The sequence below is a fragment of the Erythranthe guttata genome, chromosome 11 (assembly GCF_056151865.1).
Source record: "Erythranthe guttata isolate IM_541 chromosome 11, IM_541, whole genome shotgun sequence".
NCBI lineage: Eukaryota > Viridiplantae > Streptophyta > Magnoliopsida > Lamiales > Phrymaceae > Erythranthe > Erythranthe guttata.
In genome coordinates this window covers 1862874-1880466 of record NC_142543.1, presented here as the reverse complement: position 1 = coordinate 1880466, position 17593 = coordinate 1862874, and the positions used below count along the sequence as shown (strand labels likewise).

General features: G+C 35.5%; 2 protein-coding genes across 3 annotated transcripts; both read left to right on the top strand.

Moving 5' to 3' along the window:
• Nucleotides 1–55: 55 nt before the first annotated feature.
• LOC105964183 (sugar transport protein 7) lies at nucleotides 56–4749 on the top strand. Its single transcript, XM_012988711.2, has 4 exons — nucleotides 56–1170; nucleotides 1266–1585; nucleotides 1948–2577; nucleotides 4054–4749. Exons 1-4 carry the CDS (start codon nucleotides 1053–1055, stop codon nucleotides 4507–4509), a joined length of 1524 nt encoding a protein of 507 aa, XP_012844165.2. The 5' UTR covers nucleotides 56–1052; the 3' UTR covers nucleotides 4510–4749.
• A 2248-nt stretch (nucleotides 4750–6997) lies between these two features.
• Nucleotides 6998–16062, top strand: LOC105964182 (ENHANCED DISEASE RESISTANCE protein (DUF1336)). Of its 2 annotated transcripts, XR_016034314.1 has the most exons (23): nucleotides 6999–7540; nucleotides 8314–8388; nucleotides 8603–8656; nucleotides 9289–9354; nucleotides 9767–9825; nucleotides 9999–10075; nucleotides 10733–10858; nucleotides 11096–11130; nucleotides 11334–11434; nucleotides 11508–11603; nucleotides 11887–11951; nucleotides 12112–12183; nucleotides 12666–12836; nucleotides 12910–13115; nucleotides 13193–13259; nucleotides 13369–13541; nucleotides 13803–13904; nucleotides 14130–14177; nucleotides 14670–14813; nucleotides 14909–15004; nucleotides 15144–15245; nucleotides 15384–15759; nucleotides 15831–16062. XR_016034314.1 is itself a non-coding variant. In XM_012988709.2 (22 exons), the coding sequence occupies exons 1-22, from the start codon at nucleotides 7238–7240 to the stop codon at nucleotides 15474–15476; spliced, it is 2331 nt and encodes a 776-aa protein (XP_012844163.2). In that variant the 5' UTR covers nucleotides 6998–7237; the 3' UTR covers nucleotides 15477–16062. The 2 variants fall into 2 exon arrangements, 1 of the variants encoding a protein (XP_012844163.2); XM_012988709.2 differs by having other exon boundaries at nucleotides 6998–7540; nucleotides 15384–16062.
• Nucleotides 16063–17593: the final 1531 nt, after the last annotated feature.

The following is a 17593-nucleotide window of genomic DNA, read 5'->3' as shown; positions in this document are numbered from 1 at the left end:
TTAACAGAGAATTAACGGCATAAACTGTACTTGTACAAAAAAAAGAAAAATTAGGGACAAAAAACGTTACCACGCCTTTTAAGCAATAGAAGCACCGGCAAAATAAATCATTTCTAAAATGAAATAAACAGTGGAAAATATAGCAACCCATAGGTGCAAACATAAATCAAGAAAACCAAAAGAGACCCTAGGAATTAACCTTGGTTGAATGAAGGGCTAGTTACGGAAAAAAAAAAACCCGGAGGTAAAGCCTGATTACGAAAATCCACCTTATATTTGAGTAATTATGAAAATCCCGCTACTGGTCAACCGTTTAAGACGGCAACACAACTCATGGGGATTTTCGTAATTACGCAAACACGAGAGGCATTTTTGTGATTATACCTTACCTCGGGCAGTTCTCGTAATTATATTTTTTCCTATAAAGAATCGGTAACTTAACCATAAAAGGGTGTCATAGCAATAAGAAGGCTGTAGTTACTCTCATGACTTTTGATTTCATTGGTCAAAACTTTGTATAATAAAAAATCAACCAATTATTAGATAACAAAGAATCATATTGTTTTCTTTGATTGGCCATTCTATTTTGGTGTGTAAAAACTAAAAGCCAATAAATAAATAAAGATTAATAAACTCAATAAGGCTATGATGGATTTTAAGATCCGGTAAATCGGGCCCTGTACTAAAATTTCTGGTGGTATAAAGAATAGTGGTTGACATTTACTTACTTCATTTTTTTTTCTTTTTTTTCTTTTTTTTCTTTTTATGTGTTAAGACATTGTAATTAGGCAACTCACACCTCTATCCCTCAACCATAATAAACATGTTTTACTAAAGTGTGACCTCTCTCTCTCTGTGTGTGTGTGTGTGTGTGTACGTGTGTTTGGTTGTGTGTATGTGTGTGTGTGTTAATGCGTGTGCTGTGTTTGTTTTTGTAATATCTCTCTCTCTCTCCCCCTCTCTCTTTCTCTCTGTGTGTGTGTTGTATTTGTTTTTGTAACTAGCAAGAGAAAGAGAGAGAAAGAGAGAGAGAGAGAGAGAGAGAGGTGAAGATGGAAGCTAGAGAAAGAACCGAGCTTTACCAAGGGAAGGTAACTCCTTACGTTGTAATAACATGCATAGTTGGTGCTATCGGAGGATCACTCTTCGGTTACGATGTCGGAATATCAGGTAATCGCCATCTACAAACATATAATCAATACAAGAAAACATATTTATTTTGAAAACAAAAAAAAACATTTATTTATTCTTCGCATTTTCATCAGGAGGAGTTACATCAATGGACGAATTCCTCCGAAAGTTCTTCGACACGGTGTACATAAACAAGAACCGAGCGGAAGAAAACAACTACTGCAAGTACAACAATCAAGGCCTATCTGCATTCACCTCATTGTTGTATCTATCTGGTTTAGCTTCATCTCTTGTGGCGTCCACCATAACAAAGAATAGCGGCCGTCGAATGAGCATAATCTGCGGTGGGGTCAGCTTCTTGATCGGAGCAGCTCTCACCGCCTTATCTATCAACCTTACCATGCTTCTATTCGGCCGTATCATGCTTGGCGTCGGAATCGGCTTCGGAAATCAGGTGACATAGTAAATTATAAAGCATGTTGTATGAACGAGTGAAATTCGCGGAAAAAAAAACTCACGTAAAAATTCGATCTTTAAGCATATGTTTCTTAGAGAGCATGTTGTAAAATGAGTGAAGAAAAATAACTCGAGTAAAAATCGAATCTTTAGGCAAAATGTTGGAGTGTCTAACTATCGATTTTTTCGTACGTGAAGGCAGTTCTGTTGTACAAAAAACTCACGTAAAAATTCGATCTTTAAGCATATGTTTCGTAGAGAGCATATGTAAAATGAGTGAAGAAAAGAACTCGAGTAAAAATTGAATCTTTAGGCAACATGTTGGACGTATCTAACTATCGATTTTTTTCGTACGTGAAGGCAGTTCCGTTGTACCTTTCAGAAATGGCGCCAACACATATGAGAGGAGGACTCAACATGCTGTTTCAATTATTTACGACGACCGGAATCTTGACAGCGAATCTCGTCAACTTCGGAACTAATAAGATCCATCCATGGGGTTGGAGGCTCTCTCTTGGCCTAGCTGCAGTCCCGGCTTTCTTGATGACTATCGGAGGCATATTTCTTCCGGACACGCCGAACAGCTTAATCGAACGAGGGTTCGAAAGTAAAGGCCGAAAAGTGTTGGAGAAGATCAGAGGGACTCGGAATGTGGATGCAGAGTTTGAAGACATAGTCGAGGCGAGTAGCGCGGAAAATGCGAGCCATAGTCCTTTTCAAGAGATTCTTACGAGGAAGAGGAACCGGCCCTTGTTGGTTATCGCAGTTTTGATGCCCCTTTTTCAGATTATGACGGGGATTAATTCGATACTTTTTTACGCTCCCGTGCTTTTCCAGAGTATGGGGTTCGGGGGGAATGCTTCGCTGTACTCGTCGGCTTTGACCGGAGCCGTGTTGGTTTTGTCCACGTTCTTTTCGATGGGTGCCGTTGATCGATTGGGACGAAGGGTTTTGCTTATTTCCGGAGGCGTCGTGATGATTGCATGCCAGGTGAAAATCTCTCTCTATCTAATCTCTCTCGGGGTATTTGCACTCGGCTCCCCTGTGAAATCTCTAATTGGCAAAAAAACCCCTCGGATAAATAAATTAGCAAATACCCCCCTATGAAAGGAAGTCAATGACAATAAGGACCCTACGAGCGAATCGTGGGATACACTCGCGGTTCATGCAGCTGGGCGTGCGTTTTAGGACATTTTAGGACAGGAAAAGACATAAAAACCCTTTGTAAGAGGAAAAAAACCCAGAGTGATTCAATTATAAATAATCTAAAGTTATAGGACTAAATTATAATTATCAAAATTGTGGGCTGAAATCACTATTTTGGAAAAAATATCGTCTTCCCCAAAATCCAAATTTCTTCTTCGCCATTGAAATCACCACCACCACCACCACCACCACCACCGGCACATCACCACCTCTTCCCGCCGGACCCACCCCTTTCCTTCTACAACATGTCTCCTCCGCTCTTCTTGACCCCCCCCCCCCCCATGGAAAAGCTGTTTTGTCGGCCCATCCATGAATGCCCTGCCCCAGCGGAGATGTTGATCTAACCCTTCCTAATTAATCCGGTTTGTCAGAAAGGTATGTGATTCGTGTCTCTTCGAAGGTTGGTTTCGATTGGCTGCTTTGTGTTCAGTCTGTTGTTATTCCAGACAGAACTCAGAAAGCTTCACCTTTACAAGTCCGTGGCTATGGCTCTTTTCTTTTGGAAGCCATAACTACGAACCCCCATAGCAAGGTCTACAGCACCGCTATGATAAATCCCAGTCCAGTAACCTGGGGAAGGAAGAGGTGAAATTCTTTTTCCTTTCCAATCTACCCAAATCGGCAGTCTATTGTCGGTGTTATGGCACCATCTTCGCCCCACCCAATGCTACACCTCTTCCGCTCGTACAAGGCGGCGGCAACCCGGATTCTTGAAACCCGAAGCCCTGATGCGATTCTTGCCGAGACCTTTACAGTGGGGTTTTGATGATTAGGGTTTTGCTGAGCTGGTTCCCCAATATTCCTTGGGACGGCGGCGGTGCGGAGGGCTGGGGCTTGGGGAAAATGGTGGATGAAGTTGTGGTGGTGGGTGTGGGGTGTGGTGGAAGACGGGATGAAGAAGAACACTATTTTCTTTTTTCTTTTCCTTTTTTAATTGTTATTATATTTAACACATATTTTATTTATATTTGTTTGTTTAAAATTGAAAATTTATTAAAAATTGTTAGACATTATTTTTTATTTTTCGCTTTATTTTTTATTAAGGGTAATTCTGTCATTTCACTTAAGTCAACGAGCCAGTGCACACAAAGGGGCGGTGGGCTGACTAAAACACAACAGAGGGGGTTATAAGCTAATTTTTTTTTCCGGGGGGTTTTTTGCTTCCGAGAAATAACACAGGGGGGTCTATGCAATTAACTCAATCTCTCTCTCTCTCTCTCACACACACACATACGTGATGCTTGTTTGTTAACGAAATAGGTAACCACCGCAATAATTTTGGGGCTGAAATTCGGAGACGACAAAGAGCTTTCAAAGGGCTACTCAATCATAGTAGTGGCAACAATCTGCTTATTCGTGGCGGCGTTCGGATGGTCGTGGGGCCCACTCGGATGGACGGTCCCGAGCGAGATCTTCCCGCTCCAATTCCGCTCGGCGGGGCAGAGCATAACGGTGGCCGTCAATCTGCTCTTCACATTCATCATCGCTCAGACATTTCTGTCAATGCTATGCGCATTCAAGTTCGGAATATTTCTATTCTTCTCCGGCTGGATCGCGATCATGACGGCGTTCGTGTACTTCTTGCTGCCCGAGACGAAGGGCGTCCATCTCGAGGAGATGGTGTTTCTGTGGCAGAGGCATTGGTTCTGGAAGAGGATGACTCTGCCTGAATTTCAAGAACCAGATGCAGAAAATGGAGCAAGGGAAATCATTTGATTTTTTTTTTGTTTACTTACCAAAACTTCTGTTTTGTGTAGATTTAGTTTAGTTTGTAGTAGAACTTTGATGCAGATTTGAAATTAGCAGTTATAGGAAAAGGCGCCAAATTACGGCCGCCCCTGATGTAAGGTCAAATTACGAAAACACCCCTCTCTTTTGTATAATTACAATCACTCTTATGGTGTCAAATTTACCTATGGGGGTCACTCGGTTTATAAATTGAATGAAAATTCGGTACATGCCGATTATCGAACCGGTAATTCGATGCAATATTCCGTTTTTTATTATTTTATACAGGGTAAATTACAACCACCCCTGAGGTATGGTCAATTTACGAAAAAATCCTTCTTATTTGGATAATTACATCTACCCATCAACTATGATTTTTCTTACACCTCCACCCTTATGGTTTCAAATTCATCATAATCAATTAGATTTCGTGGAATGTGCTCTAGTTTGTACTCGTTTTGTAAAAAAAAATACAGTTTCTGATGCATCACAATCTGATATATACAAACCAAAAAACACATATTATGATCATCTTGCTTCAAAATGTGGAGTTCAAATGGGATTAAACGGGTATAAAAGTGATAATATTCTATATAATCTCAAAGATTCCACAAATTTTGAAACCGCAAGGGTGGACGTGTAAAAAGATTTATAGTTGAGGGGGTGGTTGAAATTGCCCAAACAAGAGGGGGTTTTCATAATTTGACCATATTTTAAGGGTAATTGTAATTTATCCTTATATATATATAATTATATATATAATATTAGTATTTAAACTAAAATTGATTAAAAAAATATTATTAAAAAAAATAAAAAATTGAAATATTTTTAATAAAATTTTGGTAATTCGGTTATTTACTGAAACGTTAGACGGGTATGAAATTTTGGCGTGCTAGAATTTCGGCACAATTTTTTTACCGAATGAATGTCCCAAAGTTTACCAACTAGTGGGATTTTTTTGGTAACATAATACATAGTTAAAAAATGGCACGATTAAGGATTAATATTGTAACTTAAATGTTTAGGGATAATTATGAACAATTGATAAAATTTGAGGATGAAACTGTAATTTCCTCCAAATTGCTCACTAGTGGATCAATTATTTGACTCAACTGGGGGCTACTGGCCCAGTACTACAAGATTAGGTGAGAATAATAAAAATAGATAGTGGACCAAAATTGCACCTGTCCAAATTACAGCATTCAAGAAGAATAAAATAATAGTTCAATTATATTAATTTTAATAATTATTTTGGACGATTGTCTATAATTATTATTTTTACAATTTAAATTGTGAGAAAAGGTAATTAACTGCTCTAAAAATATAATTATTGTATGGGCCGAAATATTAAAATTCTGTAGCTAACTTTGGTTTCTTCGCTCGATGATAACGATACTTAGGTGGCCCGGCCCGTTTATGGTGGTTCACTAAATACAAAGACCCAAAAAAGCAAAAATATATTAATCTAATCAATTTCAGACCACGTGTCACTTTATTAGACTATTCATAATAAAAAATAAAATTTAATTCGTGATATTTTATTAGTCGCTTAAGATTAAATAATTTAATTTTGACTTTAGAACAATTCTTTATGGAGTTGTAATTACTTTATTGTTGAAAGATCCCTACAATGACCACAAGTCATCACTCACCACAACTAACAACTCACGAGTCAATTATTATATTATTAAAAATAAATTTAAAATATAAATGACTGGGGTTTAGCTGTTCATTTAGTGGGGCACCACATTCTTACCGACATATATACATACACCTTCTAAAATCATGTTAAAGAATAATTTATATTATAATGAATATTTGTTTAACACAAGTTTTTGTAATAATTTAATAGTTTTATCTTTAAAGTTATAGATGAAGTTGTCCGGGTTATAACTATTATTATAAATATTTGTCCCTCTAAAGAAATTCTTTTATTTCATATTATGTGTCACTTTAGAACTCCAATACAATATCAATTACATATTTTTTCAATTTGTCCATATTATCTGTTTAACATTTACTCAACATTAATTGGTAAACACAGGTATCTTAGTCTAACAATATCTATTTTTCTAAAATCAAGACACATTTATCAAAATTCTTAAGACTCGTGCAAAAGTAAAAACACCATTTAGAAACGGAGGGAGTAGTAACTGACGTACTTCCTTATTACATTAATCTTTGAAACGTGATGGAAGATTTTCTTTAAAGTTCATAAAATAATTTTATATACAATAAACCCTCAATAAATTAATAACCTCAATTAAATAATAATTTATTTATGTCCTACTTAGTAAAAATGTACTTAAACTATTAGTTCGATAAATTAATATATTCCTAAATTAATAAATTTTTGTTAGTTGCAACTCTATTAATTTATAGAGGTTATATATATATATATATGTAAAAAAAAAATACACATACTTACAATAATAAGAATTAATTAAGGGAGGAGGACAAGAAAGGGACTCATTGCCAAGTTGTTACATGCAAAGAGAAAAATTCCTTAATTAGTCATAATTTACCTTTTTGCCCTTTCCTTTCCCGTTTGACTATTCACACACATCACACACACATTACACACACAGACCACGTCGGCGTAAATTTCAATTTAATTCAATTCGCTCGTCCCTCTCAACCCACCATTATTCTCTCTCTCTCTACTTTCTCTCTCTACAGAGGCCCGAGAAGCCGGCAGATCTTGAGATTCTCGAGAATGGCTTCGGCTTCGATATTGAACAAGGTGGTGAGCGACGGAGCCTCGGTGGAGAGTGTTTTGTCGGAGACTGTCTCTGTAGAGAGATTGCCGCCGAGCGGTAATTCGACGATCAAGGAGAACGGCGGCGACACCAGCATCAGAAGCACCAGCAGCCACCGCGAGAGGCTGGAGTTTTCCGGCTGGGTCTACCATCTCGGTGTCAATTCGATTGGCCATGATTATTGCCACTTCCGATTCCTATGCATCCGCGGCAAGCATGTGGAGATGTATAAACGCGACCCGCACGAGAACCCCGGCATTGTACGTAACTGTGTTTTTCTCCTTTGTTTTGGTTCTTCATTCGGAAGAATTTTATTTAAGTTTTTGAATTTGGTACCGATGCTTGATGGTTTTATAAATTGATACCTTATTACCCCGAAATTATTGTTTATATATTTCATTGAAAAACTTGGCCAATGGAAGCAGAGATTATTTGGCTTAGGCCAGATTAATGGAGCTGGACTTGTGAATTGTGGAACTATTAGAGTTAAACGAAAGAAACGTGAAGTGTGGAAACATTAGAGTTAAACGAAAGAAACGAAGAGGGAAAGAACATTAGGGCTGGACTTTGTCGCTCTGATATGATTATTTTCTTGAGACATGAATTCAATAGTTACAGCTTCTCAAACATTTTGAACAGCATGTGGTATTTAGCATCGATTTGCTGTCTAATTACTTAGAGGGTTTGATGTAAGTCATGGCGCGTAATAATTGGAAACAACTTGAGCTAGGAAACTATATTGCTCTGTGTATCTGGTGTATATAGAAAATGTATTCTCCCACCATCTTTGAATTTCGGCTCATATTCAGTTTATGTGCTGCATGTAGTTCTTCATGATTGATTAACTTGACGAGAATAGAGGTTTTGGAAATCACAGAGTTGTCAATATAGTATTGACATTCACTTATTATCAGCTATCATTTAATGGCTAGACCATCTGTCGTTTACCTGCAATCCATCTAGTATTCATAATTTTTATCTCTTAATGCAACATCGATCACATTAAATGACTCTGGATATATTTTAATTGCAGAAACCAATTCGAAGGGGTGCCATAGGGCATACACTTATGGTGGAGGAATTGGGTCGCCGGAAAGTGAACCACGGAGTAAGGCATCTGCAATTACTCTTTAAATATCTTGAAGCTTTTCCAACTCTATTTATCAAATTTTGTATTTGGACCGCTTCAATTCATTCTGTGCTTTCCGTCGTATATTTTCGCTCTTGTATTTAATTTGTTATTTCAAGTACTTGGAAGGCATAAGATGTTTCAGAGAAATTTTTTTTGGTTTCTTTCTGAATATTGGGTGGTCATTTTGTAGGATGTTTATGTGCTAAGGTTCTACAATCGTTTGGATGAAACAAAGAAGGGAGAAGTAAGTGATTATCTTTTTTTCGTATTTGATCTTTCAATGAAATTGAAACTTTATTTGAATGAGATGGTGAAGTACTTCGATAGTCTGCCAATGTTTTTGCTACTAGTTTGATTTTTAATTTGTTCAGATTAATGAAAAATGCACATGTCTATTGAGTATGTGGAACATTTATTTTTCTGCCCCATTTTTTTTTTCTTTTTCCTTATTGGACAATGTACAGAGTTTACGAACTAAGTTTTGGTTGGGGGCTGATGGCGTTTCTTACTAGAAATTGTGAGAAATAACAAACATTGGAACGATCCTTATTTTTCTTTAATGTTCCAAACTTAAATCTGTTTTCTGGTTGTGTATAGTTTCTAACTCCTGCTGAAAGAACTTGTTGCTTCTTGAAGATATAGCAAATGACTCATAAATTGCAAAACTATGTTCAGAAAAAAATTAAGATCAAGAAGTTTCATTAAATTTCCTATATTAAGTAGCATTATTGGCTGAAGTGCAAAGACCTTTAACTAAGTATTTGGTAATTTTGCTCGATATGCTGTCGGAACTTTTTATGCTTTTACGTTGATAGACACGAAGTAGTCACATGCTTTAGGTTTCTCATATTGAACAACTATCTTAATTGCTGCAAGATTGCTTGTGCTACTGCTGGTGATGCGCGGAAATGGATGGAAGCATTTGATCACGCTCGACAACAGGTACAAGAGAAAATGACAAAAGATGAAAAACCATTTTATGCAGTATTCATTTTTCTTCCTTTGATGTAAAAAACCATCTTATATTCAGTGCTTTAATGTTATACTGGGCACCATCACTTGCATATTGTCTTAATTTACTAGTATTTGACTTGCAAATAATGAGTCGTTCAACAACATTGATTAAATGGTTTTATGATCTATGCACTTTTTTTAGAATTTTTTTTTATATTAAGCTCTATTCATGGTCGACGGTGGTGGCAATGGTTTTTAACCATGTAATTTGTCTGAGCAGTCCATTCTTATTTTTGAAGCAGTAATTACTTACCAAGTTAACATCTCCGAAGGAATTGATCCATTCATTTGACTATTTTTTTATTGCTTTAATATCTTCATGTTTATCATGCAATTGTAGGTAGAGTACGAGCTTTCAAGAGGTGCTAGTGTGAGAAACAAGCTAAGCATGGAGGATGAGTATGTTCTAATTCTCAATTAGTTATTTTTTGTATATAACAAATAAAAGAAGCTAAGTTTAATTTTATTCATTGAGAAGTTTGTTCAACAGACAAATTTCTTTTAAATAATGAACTTCATATTGCATAATATGAAGAGTCTGAGATTAGTATTGCTATATCTTTTTGTTGAAGGATTGACCTGGAGGGACATCGGCCGAGAGTACGGCGTTACGCACATGGTTTGAAAAAGCTAATAAAGATAGGACAAGGTGAGTTAGCTTTTTGTGATTGACAATCTAACAAGTGTCTTATGGGTAAAATATAATGTTATTTGTGATTCTTGACCCTTTACTGCTAGTCTGCTAATGACTCTACAACTGAAGGAATACTGGTTTATAATTACGTATGGGTAGATAAACGTGTAACATATTTGTTTTTGTGTTTTTTTGCTTATTCTCTTAAGTTTCCTTTGCTGTTATTATGCGCGGGAGTAATATGTGGTCTAGTTACAAAGCATTTCACGAGGGTGGTGGTAATTGTTTATCATTATCAGTTGAAAGAATTAAGTTTTCTGGCCGAAAGTTTGGTTGCTTTTAACTTCTTTTTTTATGTAGTTCGTAGTCCAGCAAACTCTCTTTTTTGGGACCCTGAGATTTTTTGTTGTAAATTTGTCAAAACTTTGTGATCAAAACTGTTTTCAGAGATTATATAATTCTTTTACCTTGATGTTTTATGCTCTAAAAATGAAATTATGTTAAGTATGTAAAGTGTTGCGCGTTCTGTATGCTAATATTTGTTTTTTCCATTACACCTCAACTTCTTATGGTTTTTAGTTCTCCCTGAGCTCCGTGTTTCGTTGTTTACATATTCCAGGGAGAAATTCTCAAATTCTTGCTTTCTGATATGTTGTATGGTCTTGTTTATAGGGCCGGAAACGCTTTTGCGCAAAGCCTCAGGCTTAGGTGCAAATAGTAGATTGAACGAATATCTTGATGCAGATAGTGGTGATGTTGTTGAAGCACATGAATGGAGATGTGTGCGCACAGTCAACGGTGAATTTTTTTCTTCTGCTTTTTTCCTTTTGTAAATCATAGTCATCTGAAAATTTAATGAAAAGGGAGGCATGCCTCAGTTGATAACAGCATGTCAAAAGGATATCATATAATCATTGGCTTACGCACAAGATTTTTGCTTTGTGATACCGCGCTTTTTGTTTCCAAAAGTTTTTGTTTAGTTGGAGTAAGATGAGTAATAATATATTTTTGTTTTGACATCCTTCTGGGTTTCAGGTGTGAGAATATTCGAAGATGTGGCTAGCTCAAAGGTAGTTCATTGATCAAAATTACAATTCTGGTTTTTTCATTTTTTTTACTATTATGATGTATTTTGACAAAATCAAGAATTTTCGTTTTCTTTGTGGTGATTCTTGTGATTTCCCATAAACATTGTCTGAAAGCCTCATGAAAGAAATATGACATTTTATTTTACCAATTGGAAGTTATTTGATGAACTTTCCTTGTTCTGTAGAATGGTAAAGGCATACTGGTCAAAGCTGTTGGTGTTGTTGAAGCGAGTGCAGATACTGTATTTGAAGTTGTGCTGAATCCTGAGAGACACAGCCGATATGAGTGAGTTGGTCGGTCAGCCATTTATTCTTGGGACACGCTCTTACAACTGAAACATCTAACGGCTCTTTTACAGGTGGGATACTTTGACAAGTAACTTGGAGTTGATTGATTCTATAAATGGACACTATGATGTTGTGTATGGGACATTTGATCCACGTTACCTAACTTGGTAAGTTGTTGTTTCAATAACTTTCATGGTATATTATCTTTTGGTGCTAAAAGGTAGATAGTGAATTATGGTGCAAGTACAGGCTCTCCTTGTAAGGCTGAAACTGCGTTGATATAAACCTTCACAGACCGTGCAATAGTGGGAGCCTTGTGGACCAAGCACGCTCTGAATATGCATTATTTTTTATTATTAATTTTGTTTTTGTGACTGCTTGTAAAAAGAAAAGGAGGATATGTTTATTCTATATTTTTTACCATCACTGGCATGATTTTCTTTTATGCAGGTGGCATTCGAAAAGGGACTTCGTCTTTTCAAGACAATGGTTTCGCGGACAAGATGGAACCTACAGTAAGAATCCACATTTATTTTAACTTCTCTGTGCCTACATTTAGTAGTTAATGAATGTATTCCTCAATGCAAATATTAAGGTGGATAAGTTTATTCACTCTTATGATTGAAACTGGCAGTTCTTTGTGATTGACTGTTTGATATACTCTTACCAATGCAGCAATTCTGCAGTTTCCTTGTGTACACAAGACGCGGCTTCCAAAATCTGGCTATAAGCGTACAAAAATTAACCGTAAGATTTACTGCTGAATAAGAGCTTCAATTTCAAATTAGCATTTCTTTATGTTAAATTGAAGAAGAAACAACTGATAGGAGACCAGTCCATAATATCGTAGTATATTTAGTGATGGTTTGGGCAAGTCAAAATTCTCCTTCTAAATTTTATCCAGTCTCCACCACAAATTTTACATGTTTCAGTTTTAGGTGGAGAAGGTTTGCTTTATTTCAATGATTAAATCTAAGAAGTATACACTTATAATTTCTCGGGCATTAAGATTTCTGAAGGTGGGAATGATATGGCTTCCTATTAAATACTAAATTTACTCCCACCACAATATCCTGCGTTTAATAATTAATCTCTTACTAAGTTTTTCATGCCTTTTCATTTTGAGTTAATGTTTGTCAACGACTGCCTTTCTAACCAGAATCCGTATTTGGAAGTTATGAACCCTGTAGACTGTTGTAACTTTTTTCTTTCTTTCTTTTGGTCTGTAGCTTCAACGTGGGAGATTAGTAATTTAAGCAAATCTTCCTCGTTAAGTAGTCCCAAATGTCTAGTCACGCAAACTCTAGAGATAAATCTCAAAGGATGGTTTAATTGGAGGAACAAGCACTGCCAGAAGTTCGAAAATACTGTTCCATATGCATTGCTCAGTCAAGTATCAGGTTTGTTAAAAAAATAGACCTATTTTACACAATTAGAAAGTAATGATGTTCACATGCTACATGATTTGTCCAGGGCTGAAGGAATACGTTGCAGCAAATCCTGCAATTACGTCCGAGTCTTCAACCACAATAGTCCAATCAAATGTATCGGATCATTCTGGACCAATCAGTGAATTTGAGGATGCAGAACCTGCAGAAGAGTTCTACGATGCAATTGCTGATGATTCATCCTCATCTTCAGAAGATGAAGATAGTGAGAATGGAAAAGAAGTTCCTCAGGTTTACGCTCATTGTCTGAGTTATTTACTTCTAGACTTATGCACGATATTTTTTTTAACTTTTGTTTTATTCGTCAGGAAAAGAAGATGAAGCTGAAGAATATATCATGGGCCATAGCAAGTTTAACTCTAAAACGCACTTCAGGTACTTTTCTCTCCAGTATCTCTCATTTTGAAGGCAGCTACATTTACCTCTCTTAGTTAGGAATCCTTTAGATTATTCTAAAAAGATTCTTTTTATCCATCTGATACAGCACCAGACTCGAATGAGTTAGATACAACCATACCTCCTATAAATCTCGATTTAAGTCAGTTTAATGGGTCCATGAGGAGAGCAAAGGATGAAGCTGATAAGAATTGTTGGTCGTCTCCGGATGGTTCTGGATTCATGATTAGAGGGAAGACATACTTGAAAGATAGCATGAAGGTACGTTTATTAGAGGCAATTTTATTTATTTATTTTTTCTATTTTTTTCTAAATTTTTTTTAAACGCTGTAGTTCTGTTATCCTGCATCAAATTTTAGACTTAAGTTATTCTTGTTTTTCAATCCACTTTCTGAATAAATTTCAGTAATTCTGGGTTTCCACTCTAGTCGAGACTCGAGAGTTCCATTATTACTTGAGTTCCAAACTTCAGTTTAGCAATCTAATTTGATCAAACTATTGTATTACTTGATCCCCTTTCAGGTCAAAGGTGGAGAACCTCTTCTCAAACTCATAGCAGTTGACTGGTTCAAGGTGGAAGAATGTGTCTCAAAGGTTGCATTGCATCCTAAAAACCTTGTTCAGGTAATGCTAATATGACTTTGCAACGTTTGATGCGACCACAAAATCCTATCATTATCCAATATCCCTGTACTATATGTTCTTTGCTACAAACAATTCGTAATCTTTGGTTGCACGACGGATGCATTTCGTGAACACTATCGCGTAGCCATAGATGATATTTTCTAATTGGTTTGACTGCGTCTATATACTATAGCGTTTTCTCTCTAATGTCATTTCTAATTGCAGAGTGCCGCAGGAAAAAAGCTTCCGTTCATCCTTGTCATCAATCTTGAGGTTTGCATGTGACTATTATAGCTCCTCGTTTTGAGTATCATGAGGAATTTTACATAATTATGCTTAATATTCTGAGTGCTTATGTGTAAATTTCGTTATGCCATCTATTATCATGGCAACCATTTTTTTTTTGTTGTGGTTTTACTTCAGCAAACTTATCATCTAGAAACCACAAAAGAAATTCTTGAATACAGTAGTAACTAACTAAGCCACTATGTTTCACATTACTAGTCTTGTTCAGGACCATAAAATAAGTCTGCAAATGTTTGTTCCAAAAAATTGAAACGTGGCAACACTGTGCTACTGGGCTTTGTGACTAGACACGTTCGTTGCTACTTCGTTATGGAACCTTCTAGCAAAACAAGCAGTGTGTATTTTATTTGCAGAATACTGAAATTTCTTCTAGATTCTTATGAAACTGTTTAGTTTCGCCTTTGTGTTTCGTTCAGAGATGTTCAAAAGAGAAAATTTATGCTGATATAACTGTATCAGGTACCAGCAAGACCAAACTACAGTCTAGTTCTGTATTATGCTTCAGACAGGCCAGTAAGCAAGAACTCGTTATTGGGTAAATTCATTGATGGCACCGACATGTTTCGTGATTCAAGATTCAAACTCATTCCAAGCATTGTTGAGGTAACACACTGTTTGCCGATCTCGTGAATATTTGACTTTTAGGCGCTAATTTTGACTATCTTATTATCGTTTAAAATTGTTTTTTTCTTAAACAGGGGTACTGGATGGTGAAACGTGCAGTTGGAACAAAAGCTTGCCTGCTCGGAAAAGCAGTAACTTGCAAGTACCTCAGACAAGACAACTTTCTGGAGGTCAGATCCTAACTTCGTTGGTGCTGCCGTTTTATTGTATATCGGTGTCTTTTATATGGAATTATATGTTTCAACTGTTGCTTTAATTTGATTGATTCTTTGGATTTCATCGACTAATAATTAATAATTATTCGTGCAGATTGATGTCGATATCGGTTCATCATCTGTAGCAAGGGGTGTTATCAGTCTTGTCCTTGGATATGTTACAAGTCTTGTTGTTGATCTTTCCATTGTTATAGAGGTTCGTATATTATTCTTTTATCCCCTTATTTAATTTTTTTTTACCTTAACAATCAATTAACTGATACTACAAATCTTTGTACTTTTCTAAAATCAATATTAGACACAAGGAATTAATCGGCCGTTCCTTATGTTACAGGGAAGAGAAGAGGCAGAACTCCCAGAATACATTCTTGGAACCGTTAGACTAAGTCGAGTACAGCTTGATTCTGCTGTAGCCTTGGAAGTATGAGGTTCGATTTAGTCTGAAACATTTTATTTTGTTTTGATCAATATAAACTGAATCGGTTTTCATTGTTCAACTTGGATTTGTCCATCACATGTGAGAGAGAGAATGCATAGATGTAGAGAGAGAGAGAGAGATAGACAAACGGGATATATTCGCTCGGAAGTTATGTATAGCTATTCGGTGAGAAAGCATTCTTTGATAGGTGCTTGAATTATTATGTCATGAAACTCGTGACATATTTTTTTGTATATATGGAAATATTCGGGTTTTTTGTGTGTACAAAGTTGTGGGCTGTTCTAACAGGAGCTGTAGAAGCAGTTTTCTACTTTTCTTTTGGGTGAAGCGGAGAAAGAACAGCTCTAACGGAGGATTCGATGATGGCTCTCGTTATATTCTGTAAGATACTAGAATTTTTTATTCCTCCGTCGAATATGGAAAATTTTTATTTTCCAGCTCTACTCATTTTCAACATGTTTAGGGGAAAAACTGTAGAATATCAGATAGTGCGAATTAGGGATGAAAATTGGTACAAAAAATTTGTATTCCGTCGATTTTGATTAGAAAATTTTCAATTTTTGCGAGTGTTTTATATCCAATTTTCGAAAAACTAGAATACATATTAGATTCCAATCCGATTTTTGGCCGAATTATGCCGATTTTAATTCGAAATTTTATGATTTTGTATTATAGGTGACCAAAAGTTCTCGTTCAAATTTTGATCCGTTTTGTCCACTTTTCCACTCTTGAATTCAATTTTTAATCATCCAAATAGTTTATTAAGGTCTTGTTTGCTTGCTACTATTATTTAGATTGGCTAAATAGTAGGAGTTAATAAGATGTTTTGTTGGTAAAATTCAACGTCGCTTAAACCCTTACTAAAAGTAGAAGTCCGCAATTAAATATTACTATTCCATAAAATTAGTATTACCCATCCTCCTTCGATTAATATTATTGAGGATAATTAAAAAGAAAAATTACAATTTTATCCTTAATATAGTAACTTAATTTTGTTAAGTAGCTGTATAGACGACTCACATAATCCAATATAAGTAAGCAAACGAATGCTAAATAGCTTTGTTTTCAATCAAAGAATCCAAACTTGGTTCTGTTTGTCAGTTTGTGTGTTGGTATTTTCCATTCCTTCCTTTTTTGTCAATGGGGGCAAGTAAAAAGTGAGTCATATATAGTATTTTAAATATTAATTAATTAATTAATTAAATAATTACTTATCCCCACTTGCAAAGTCTTGGTATTTATTTTTATTTTTTATTTATTACTTTTACTTATGATTGACTGTTGATTATCGTTTTGCTTGTTGATTGTCTCATTGATTGCTGTGCCACTAATAATATAATCACCCCATATTTCCGGCATCATAAAAGACTAATTTACCCCCAATTTTGTTAAATAATTAAGGATTTGATTGAAATTGCAGATATCTTTAATCTTACTTAACTTCAACGGCACTCAAGAACAGAAGATGACACCTTTTATTGGCAATTTTTCAAGTCTTTGAATTTAAATTAACAATTTTTTTTATTTTTTTTCATTAAAAGATTAATTTTTAAGGAGAAACATTTCCCAAAACCACTATTTTATATGTTTCTCAAATTAAGAATCTGACCACTTAAATTTGAAATTACAAATCTTATATGATTAGGATTATTAAACATCTTTTTGACCGTCAACATAAAACGGGTAAATTACAACCACCGACGAAAAGTATAATTAAGAAAAAAAAAACCTTTTTTTTTTGAGAAATTACATTCAGCCGCCTGAAGTTTGTAGATTTTTTACATAAATCTCCTACAAAAGGGTGCTAATATAATAAATCTACAAAATACAAGGATGTGGATGTAATTATAAAAAAACTGATGATTTCACTCTTTGTAATTACCCAAAACTTTCCCTAGTCCAATTTCAATTCCACTTTTACCCCTAAAAAGACGTGTCCTCTTCAAAGTGGGGTTTAGTTATTAATTAATAATTTCACAAATCCCTATGCATGCACGTCCTTTATTAGTAATTTTTAAGATTTATAATTTTTAAATTAAATATTATTAGAGGTGGTGTCAAGTCAATAATGTGTATATATAATAACTAAATGCTAGTAATCACTA